This window comes from Myxocyprinus asiaticus, chromosome 24, assembly GCF_019703515.2.
Source record: "Myxocyprinus asiaticus isolate MX2 ecotype Aquarium Trade chromosome 24, UBuf_Myxa_2, whole genome shotgun sequence".
NCBI lineage: Eukaryota > Metazoa > Chordata > Actinopteri > Cypriniformes > Catostomidae > Myxocyprinus > Myxocyprinus asiaticus.
This window is the reverse complement of record NC_059367.1, coordinates 18,022,354-18,033,205: the sequence shown is the minus strand read 5'-3', so window position 1 is coordinate 18,033,205 and position 10,852 is coordinate 18,022,354. Positions and strand designations below refer to the sequence as shown.

Sequence of the window (10,852 nt, the reverse complement as noted above, 5' to 3'; positions counted from 1 at the left end):
ATTGCAATTAGTTTGCATTTGTTTATATTTAGGTGTAGACCAGATGCTCTGGAGAAGAAATTAACCAAATGAATAGCTTTATCAATCTGGTGTTTGTCCTTTAAGAAGAGTGTTGTGTCATTTGACTAATACCAATTTGTCTTCCAAACACACTCAGCTTGTCAATACTACTATCCTTATTAATCAAAATAGCAAGCATTTCTACAGCTAAGATGAATAGGAAAGGAGAAATGGGGCATAGAGCTATCGATATCTTTGTATAACATTTTTATAAAAGAGATACATTTGTTACCGAAACCATACTTTTCAAGAGAACTGAATATGAATATGTTCAGTTGTGTCAAACGCTTTCCTAAAGTCCAAAAATAAAATATATCCATCATCTTCAATCCATTTCTGATAATCTAAAATGTCTAGGACTAGTCTAATGTTATGTATTGATCTACCTTTCATAAAGCCAGATTGTGATTCACTGATTATTTGGGCTAATCCTTCCTTAAATCTGTTGGCAAATATATGGGTTAAAATCTTATAATCACAGTTAAGTAGGGTAATATGGCAAAGTGTCTATTTGTCTAGCATCTTTGCCTGGATTGGGTATAAGAACAATCAGGCCTTGCTTCATGGTCGAAGTTAGGGAATTATTCTGAACACATTCAAGAAAGGCTTGAAATAGTAGTTCTGCGGTATGCTATCATGAATTCTATCAAAGAAAGTATAGCAATCCATTGCTGAGAAGGATGAGCTGTATAACGAACTATAGAATTGAAGATGCTCTGAAGAAATGGATTTTGGGCAGTCATTTATAACTCCATTAATATAAAGCTAGTTTATTTTTTTCCTGTCACCTCTTTTCAAGTCTGCAAAAATAAGAAGTGCTTTTTTCACCTTTCTCTATTCATCTTGCTCTAGATCTCACATACGCTCCTTTCGCCTTTTGGATATATAAATTATCAATTTTGGATTGTAAGGACAGAATTTTAGATTTGGTTTCTTAGTCCATTTCACTTCTATCACATAAATAATTTATCTCATCAGCTCAAGCTCCAATTGTGTTCTAGCTTTACTCAAAACTTTGCTAAAATGAATATAGAATTCCCGAATCTTATGTTTTAGATACTCTCATTTACTTGAGAATGAAGTAAGCTCCTCATTTAACTTAATTATCTCTATTTGTGAACAGAAATGGTTGTGTTTTAGTAAATCATCATTACATTTCCAGTAACCCTTGTTATGTGATTCTCCTTTGATTGACTGAAAAGATAAAGAGATACAACAATAATCTGTTAAGGGTGCTGCTGAGATGGAGGCATCTTTGATAGTCAATTAAACTGGAAGAAGTTAACCAGTAATCAATTCTAGATTTACAGTTACCATTTGGCTTGAACCAAGATAATTGTTTTAAATTTGGGTTTCCAATTCTCCAAACATCCACTACATTTGTGTTCAAATAGAAATTTAGGAAGTTAGGATTAGAGTTACTAAATCTAGGTGGAAAACGGTCTAAAGCCTCATCCATAACCATATTGAAGTCCCCTCCTATAATAATACTATCAGTTGGGTACAAAAGCTTCAATTCAAACAACAAAGTGATTTCAGAAAATAATTTGTCATTAAGGGAGGTACTATTATAGTCATACACATTAAACAAAATAAACAGAACACCATCAATGTTTAGAACAACTGAGACCCAGTGACCGTTGCAGTCTGTACTTGTCTTCACAATTTTGCCTGGGAAGTTGTTAAATAATATTGTTACCCCTGCAGACTGCATAGTAGCATGGCTGAATACTATTTTATCCCCCCACTGACTTGACCAGAACTTAACATCATCAGGTTTGGAGTGTGTTTACTGCAAAAATGTTCAATGAAAAAATAGCTTTTCTTTTGACAGCACTGCAAAGACCCCTTGTGTTTGAAGAAATACAGGAAAAAGACAACTTTACCGGGAACATTTAACTGATAAAGAACAAAAACAAATAAATGAAAATAAGATAATAAATAAATTCAATCAGTCAAAAAGAGGAAAATATATCTAAAGAAATACCTGTAGATTGCAAATAATTTGGCTTTAGTTGCATTACGATGTGCATCTGGTCTAATACTTCATTGTGTGTGCGCACATATTTGCATTGCTTTAATCCCTCTTTGTAAGTCCCGCCTTCTCGCACAACAATTGGTCGATTATAAGAGGCTTGCAGCAACTATTGGCCAGATTCCTGCCTGTCAATCTCTCCGTGAACGCGCAAAGCGCTGTTGTGTTCGGCATCAAACAGTTGCTTGACAGCAGCAGCAAATGACAACTGAGTGGAAACAATGCCCAAACGAAAGTGCAAATTTACAGAAGATTTGCACAAAAAATTCCCATGCTTTCGTCCAGGTCGAGATCCGTGGGAAGCAGAATGTATGACATGTAAAGCTGGCACTTATGTGTCAGTTATTAATAAAGGTGCAAGTGATTTAGAATCACACATTAGCTCTGCGAAGCATAAAGGGTCAGCAAAAGGTGAATGTTCATCAGGTAAATTAACGGACTACTTTTTGCGACCAGGTAAAATTGTTATCGCATTGCTTCATTTTCCATGGCCATTCAGAATAATAGTAATAGTAAATGAAGGTACACTCATGGCATCAAATAGTTTATTTTACTACATGGACATTCAAAATAATGTTGGAAATTTGTATTTATTTATATATATTTATGTTATCCTAATAGAGTGTCTTTTTCACTGTATTAAAGTTTGCATTCATAGTAACACTGTTTTGAACCCTATTATTCCACCCCAGCTCCTCCCATTGCTCGCCGGTCTATTGCCATAGATAGCGTCCATTTGGTTGAACCACTTCCACTTTCTTCTGTTTGAACCACTCCGGCTGTTGAGGTCCTTGATGGTTCTGTAGTCACTTTTAAGTTTTTTTTACTTTTCCCAACACTGTTGGTAGGTCCGGTGTGTAGCCAACAGCTGAGACACTTCCTGAAATACTTTTTAGTTTTGTGTTGTTTCATTCGTCGCTAACAAGAGGAACGTCTGCACCTCGTTTATTGACCACGGTGTGGTTTTACGCACAGCCGTTTCACAATTAGAAAGTTGCGTGAACAAATGATACTGCTATCGCTGTTGCTAACTTTAAAACTAGCGGGTTGATGTCCCGCGTTGCAAATCCAATGACGCTGGTAGTGACGATTCTCTCTGACCAATCAGTGATATGCAGGGTTTTGACATCACATATAGTATCGGCTCGGCTTGCTTGGAACCTCGACTGAGGTGGTACTAAAAAAAGTACCAGGTACCAGGTACTATCCACAGTGGAAAACCCCCAAAAAGCGAGCAGAGTCGAGTCGAGCTGTACCGTGCAGTGGAAAAGCCCCAGATGTTATTGGAATCTGTGCCCAGGACAATTATGCTACGGTAGTATGCTTTCTTCCCCGCAGCTCTGGCCTTGCTGATCTTCAGACACAGCGCGGTGCGAGCCTCTCGATCTCCCTTGGATAAGTCCTCGGTAAACTTTATTCCCCTGGCTTTGCAGACATCGGAGAACTTGGTGGAGTGCCAAAACTCATCTCTGTATTTCCGGATGCTGAATTAAATAATCACTTCCCTGGATTTTCCTTTTTCTTGGGGCCGACACAGTGAACTGTGTCAGCAATCTTGTCAAGCTTGTGCTGCAGATGAGGATCAATTTCAGCTAACAGTGAGACCGTTTCTCTCCAGATAACTTCGTCTGCAGTTTCCTTTATTCCAGTCACTCAGAGGTTCCATCTTCTCTTATAGCGTTCCAGCTCCGATGTTCGGGTCACCAGATCTGCATGCGAAACGAGGGCAGACGAAAGTTGTTTGTCGAACAGCTTTATTATGTCTTGCAATCCTTACTTTCCGCTGCGCTGAATTCCACTGCCTTCAACAGGTTCACGATCAGCAAACCGTTCTCATTAATTTTGCTTTCAGTGTTACTCAGTTTCCCATCTTGTACATCAAACCTGGCAGCTAAGGCTTCCAGGAGAGCTGCGTTGGAAATCTCTAGGTCCTTGTCACCTTTCAGTTTCTTAGATGAAACCCTCGGTTGGGGTGTTCTGTAAGGATGAAGATTCTTTGCGTTTATCCTTGTGATTAATCTCCATGGCATATTCATGTTTAGCGTTAGCCTCCGAAGCTTTTGTAGCAGTTCCCTTTTGTCCTGGGATAAATATTTTAGGGTGGCTAGAAGTATTTTTTGCTGACATTTCGTTCAAAATTCTTACCAAAGAACAAATAAAGCAAACAAGTGTAAATTAGGATGAAAAAAAAACCTTTTGATTTGAGCATAAAATTCAAGATTTGCTGAAGAGCTGGGAAAACCACGTGTTCAGCTTGCCATCTTGCTGGAACCTCCAAAAAAAAAACAACCAATTGACGACGACTTGCCTTGTGTGACGTCACACGAGCATAGACAGAAGTTCTCCTCTTTCCTTCTTTATGAAGTTTAAGCGAATAAAATGCATCAATCAAACAACAAATAGTTTAATATAAGTTTATGTAGTTTATTTTTACAAAATGAACAAAGCAAAACAGCATCAATTGGCTAACACTTGAAAACAATGCATTCATGGTAAAGAGAGCTCCACCACGTTATTTCTGCATCCATGAATCATGGTGTCAGATCATTCAGGTGTTTCTTCTTATAAACCACTGTCATGGTTCTGTTGAGAGAAGAGCATAATTAATCAATACCTCTGATGTGCTTGGTCATAATCTCTTCATGTGATTCTCTTACCTGTTTCCTCTTCACATAACTCATAACAGGAAAAGGTGCATTTTATACACACCTCAATTGACCTATCCTTCTAGAAGGAACGTTTCCATTTTAATGTTTTTTTCTGAACTCCGTGTACTGCAATATCTATAAAACTTCCGTCTGTCTGTCTTCTCTTTTTCAATGTTGTAATTGGATTTAGTTAAACTACTTCATAATATGTAGTTCTTGTGTCATGCAAGTGATCACGTGGAAAACAATTCTGGACAGAAGGCATAGACAGGAGCGAAATGGCTGAGATTTGATTTATTTTTTGTAACAATTTATTTTTTTCTTTGGAGGTCCATTTAAAATGTCCTTGACCCTTAGAATTAAACAGGCCATTTTCTACAGCTGTGGTGGTTTGCTGTCAAGTCCTATAGTTTTTAACTACTCCATCCTTCCATAAAAGCCTCTCTGCAAAGCCTGCATTACATTATGGCACAAAACAATCCACACTGAAATGTACCACACACACTGTTAAGGTGAGAGTGAAATGATCATGGACCTTGTTTAAAATAACCTTTAGACACTCTTTATTAATGTTGAGATCCCTTGGAAGGACAAGCAGGGTGCCAGGTGTTTCCCACATTTACTCTTGTCATTAGATCTTCTGGTGTTTAGAATAATTACATTTGGTTTATTTATATAATATTTTATTACAATACTTTTTCTTCCAAAGCAGCTTTACAGAAAATAAGCTCTCTATGGTGAGCAAATCAAAGGCAACAGTGGAAAGAAGAAAAAAAAAAAGGTAAAGAGGTAAATGTGGAAGGAACCTAGGAACAAGGACTAAGCTGGGAAAGCCCTCCTCCTTGAGGGTTAGTGGCTTTTCAAAAATTAATTATGTTTTTAATTCTGTTTATAAACAATATCTTTGGTCTGTGTTAAAAAAATAAATGGATGTGATTTGTAGAGTTTCTACTGTGGGAAATGTATGAAAAATGTCAGAACCTTTACTGTCAAGCACATTTGCAAGGTGCAAGGAAGAACTACACAACAGGAATAATTGGAGAACTATAAACAGACCCTATGGATCTTATTACTCTTACCTCATACTGATTTATCAAAATAGGTGTCACTGTGTCTGGTGTTTTCTGTAAGAAAAGTAGAGCGATGAATTCAGTAAAATGGGGCTAAACAACTGAGTCCAAGCACTAAATCAGATAAGGTTTAAAAATGGCTTTTCCAAATAATAAAACTTTTTAACTGCATTAATTTTGAAGAGCAGGTTAAATATTCACTTACTGTTTCTAAGTAACACTGAATTGTCAAAACATTACTCTCAGGTATCGAGTAGCTTGCACCAAAAAAATGAAAAATATTAACACTGCCTTTAAAACATTAAAATTACATTTGATGGAATTTTGTCTCGGCTCCTCAGCACAAAACCTGAATGAGTGGTTGCATACCAGCTCCTTTTATACCCGTATGTCCGGGGGAGTCGCATGCATATTCCACTCGCCAATTCCCATTGGCCTTTTTTCAAAATGCAGAGGTGTTTGGGGCTCCCAAGAGTGACCCCTAGTGTCACTACATCGACACAACATCATCAGGGAACGGAGGTTACGAAAGTAACCAGGACGTTTTTACCTATGTCAGCGGATTGTGTTTTATGCTTGAATTTCCTATATGCTAATGGTATCCCAATGGCAGCCACTAAGGGACCAACTATTCCAACTATGAGATAAACTGGAGTTGATTTCCCACATTCAGCATCAGCTGACATTGTTCCTGGTTTTATTTCCTTAAGGCCCTCTGTCTCACATCTGTAAATGTGTAACATAACAATATTCGTTTTCAAACTGAGTAATTTTAGTGTCAGTGTCCTGTACAATGTCTAGTCTTATTACAATAATCTTTTTTTTTTTACACTTTTAAATCTACTGTATGTGTGTGTAACTACTCACTTTGAATGTGGTTGACAGGTTGTCAAAGAACCGTTTGAGTAAGTGCCAACTATGCAGTCAGCACATACAGTGTCAGTGTACCCTGTTCCTGTAAAAATATCCACACACTAAATCTCTTAAGCAGAGTTTGTCATTAAAAAGCTACATGCTAAAAGTGCTTCTTATGTCTTTTTTTTAACATTACTATTTAAAAATGTACATACTGTTCCTGTTAAGTAAACTGAGTACAGACACACTCACCTGCATGTTTGATATATTGTCCAGGGTTACATTTAGAGTGTTTCACAGCAAAAGTGCAGCTGCCTTTTTTTCTGTTAGTGCAATAGAATCCATCCAGTGGATCACAAAATGTATCTGCAGAACATGTGCAGGCTTTCTTTAATCTTAGTCCTTGGTCTGTGGAAAGCACAAAATTCTTTGTACTTCTGAAAATGTAATGTAGCAGAAAGCCATCCTTTGCTATATACAGCTGAAGTCTGAAGTTTACATACACTTAGGCTGAAGTCATTAAAACTCATTTTTTTAACCACTCAGCAAACTATAGTTTTGGCAAGTCCTTTAGGACATCTACTTTGTGCATAACATGAGTAAGTTTTCCAACAATTGTTTACAGACAGACTGTTTCACTTTTAATTGACTATTTCACAATTCCATTGGGTCAGAAGTTTACATACACTAAGTTAACTGTGCCTTTAAGCAGCTTGGAAAATTCCAGAAAATGATGCCAAGCCTTTAGGCAATTAGCCATTTAGCTTCTGATAGGCTAGTTGGAGTCAATTGGAGGTGTACCTGTGAATGTATTTTAAAGCCTACCTTCAAACTCAGTGCCTCTTTGCTTGACATCATGGGAAAAAGAAATCAGCCAATACCTCAGAAAGAAAATTGTGGATCTCCACAAGTCTGGGTCATCCTTGGGAGCATTTCCAAACACCTCAAGGTACCATGTTCATCTGTCCAAACAATAGTACACAAGTATAAACACCATGGGACCACACAGCCATCATACCGCTCAGGAAGGAGACACATTCTGTCTCCTAGAGTTGAACGTAGTTTGATGCGAAAAGTGAAAATCTAATAATTAACTGTTAATTAACAGAGGTTTGGGAGGAGCATGTTAATTTTAATTGGACAAATCACAGCCCACGAGCAGGAGTATGTATATAAGTATATAGTAGTATATATGCTTACCTGCTTCCTGTGACAACTCTCCTGACATCCCATCTCCACCTATTCTCTAGATTAATTATCTAAATAAGTTAAGTCCAGGGGGGTAATCAGGACTCGAATCGAGTCTTGAGCTCCGAGCCCTCCAGTATATGGACAGCAAGCCAAATATGTTTACTGCTTCAACACAAGATTACATTAACATACGAACTATTGAATCCCAGAACAACAGCAAAGGACCTTGTGAAAATGCTGGAGGAAACAGGTAGACAAGTATCTATATCCACAGTAAAACGAGTCCTATATCGATATAACCTGAAAGGCTGCTCAGCAAGGAAGAAGCCACTGCTCCAAAACTGCCATAAAAAGCCAGACTACAGTCTGCAAGTGCACATGGTGACAAAGATCTTACTTTTTGGAGAAATGTCCTCTGGTCTGATGAAACAAAAATTTAACTGTTTGGCCATAACGACCATTATGTTTGGAGGAAAAAGAGTGAGGCTTGCAAGCTGAAGAACACCATCCCAACCGTGAAGCATGGGGGTGGCAGCATCATGTTGTGGGGGTGCTTTGCTGCAGGAGAGACTGGTGCACTTCACAAAATAGGTGGCATCATGAGGAAGAAAAATTATGTGGATATATTGAAGCAACATCTCAAGACATCAGCCAGGAAGTTAAAGCTTGGTCACAAATGGGTCTTCCAAATGGACAAAGACCTCAAGCATACCTCCAAAGTTGTAGCAAAATGGCTTAAGGACAACAAAGTCAAGATACTGGAGTGGCCATCACAAAGCCCTGACCTCAATCCGATAGAAAATTTGCGGGCAGATCTGAAAAAGCATGTGCGAGCAAGGTGGCCTATAAACCTGACTCAGTTACACCAGTTCTGTCTGGAGGAATGGGACAAAATTCCAACTTATTGTGAGAAGCTTGTGGAAGGCTACCCAAAACGTTTAACCCAAGTTAAACAATTTAAAGGCAATGCTACCAAATACTAACAAAGTGTATGTAAACTTCTGACCCACTGGGAATGTGATGAAATTAATAAAGCTGAAATAAATCATTCTTTCTACTATTATTTCATATTCTTAAAATAAAGAAGTAATCCTAAATGACCTAAGACAGGGAATGTTTTCTATGATTAAATGTCAGGAATTGTGAAAAACTGAGTTTAAATGTTTTTGGCTAAGGTGTATGTAAACTTCTGACTTCAACTATACACTCACTGAGCACCTTATCACCTACTAATTAATGCGATTTTCTAATCAATCATGTTCACATCAACCATCAGAATGAGGAAAAATTTGATCTCAGTGATTTCCATTGTTGAATGATTGTTGGTGCCAGACTGGCTGGTTTGAGTATTTCTGTATCTGCTGGTCTCCTGGGATTTTCATAAACAATAGTCTATAGAGTTTACTCAGAATGGTGCCAAAAACAAAAAACATCCAGTGAGTGGCAATTCAGTGGACGGAAATGTTGATGAGAGAGGTCAACGGAGAATGGCTAGACTGGTTTGAGCTGACAGAAAGGGTACGGTATTTCAGATAACCACTCTGTACAACTGTAGTGAGCAGAATTGCATCTCAGAATGCACAACACATCAAATTTACTACAACATTAGAAGACATCATCGGGAACTTTATCAGGACCATAGTGTTCCTAATAAAGTGCTCAGTGAGTGTATTTTAATAGTTTCATGTCTTCGTCATTGAGGTCACACTCACTTGCATCACACATTGTGCAGAGAAAGCATTTCATTAATCCACTGGGTTCATCAGTGTACGTTGATGCAGGACATGGAACACAAGTTGTATTGGTATCTTCAGTGCAGTGCCAATAGACATGATTTCCTAAAGTATAAAAGTTCTGTCTTTTACATATACTGGTTTGTTGAATTATTCAAGGTAAACTCAGATATATTTTTGTTAAACTTTGAAACAAAAAGAAATTATATAGTTTCTCTGTTTAAAGTGATGTACTGTACACTCACATGAGATAACACTAGTTATATCAGCCTTAGAGAAAAAGCTGCTTTACTCTATATGGTGCTGGGTACAGATTCATATGCGCTTCCATGTTGAGATCATATTACCTGAAGAACAATTGATAATTCCCTGTGATCTGATGTTTTCACTCACAGAATAAAATAATCATGGCTAATTGCAAATAGAGTATTTCCAGAATGGCAACGTTAACAGAACTTTCGCTCTTGCGTGATGCTGCATCAACACAATTAGGTGTAAGTAAATGTCTTGAAAAACACCTTGAAACACAACTCCGTTTACACATGTAAGCTCAGTTCCCTGAGATGAAAGGAATGAGACATTGCGGTAAACACTTTGGGGAATTCCTTCTCCGACGACCTAACTACAACCCTTGTATAATAACGCCAATCCTATGATTGGCAATGGTGTTTGAGCCCCGCCCCTTTAGGCGCGCAGTTGGCCTATATAAGTGTGCACTCATTCACCATTTCCTCAGAATGTTCTGACTGAAGGACAAGAACGCATCGCTCATACCTCGAAACTCTGAAGTAGTAGTGTGGCCAGCTTTCACAATGTCTCATTACCTTCATCTCAGGCAACCGAGGTTACATGAGTAACCGATGATGTTCACTTTTGATTACGGTTCACTCGACATTGCGGTAAACACTTTGGGGAACGGAGTCCCATCACACCGCACTACATGAAGTCATTCCCCAGAGATGCACCAGGGTATATACATTTGTAAAAGAATATGTATATGAGGTCATGGGCCTGCCGGTGACTTATTACAAAATATTTTCAAGTGTATAGAATAATGATTAACCCCACATGGTGAAAACCAGACGGGAAGTTAATTTTAGGCTGGGGATCTATATGAGTCGTATAATACAGACAGTATAAATGTAACCCCTTCATAACCAGAGGTTGGGAGAGAGGTTTATTCTTATTGGAAGTGCTTGTGACTTTTAGAGCGAGTAATTCGGATAACAGCCCACACAGACAGTTGTATTAAAATATAAA

General features: G+C 38.0%; 1 protein-coding gene across 1 annotated transcript; it reads right to left on the bottom strand.

The window, feature by feature from the left end:
• Positions 1-3,748: 3,748 nt before the first annotated feature.
• On the bottom strand, positions 3,749-10,602 carry LOC127415378 (tumor necrosis factor receptor superfamily member 14-like). Its single transcript, XM_051654096.1, has 6 exons — positions 9,572-10,602; positions 6,921-7,076; positions 6,681-6,768; positions 6,390-6,539; positions 3,873-4,072; positions 3,749-3,804 (listed from the first exon to the last, which is right to left on the bottom strand). Exons 1-6 carry the CDS (start codon positions 9,603-9,605, stop codon positions 3,749-3,751), a joined length of 684 nt encoding a protein of 227 aa, XP_051510056.1. The 5' UTR covers positions 9,606-10,602.
• Between the last annotated feature and the right edge of the window lie 250 nt (positions 10,603-10,852).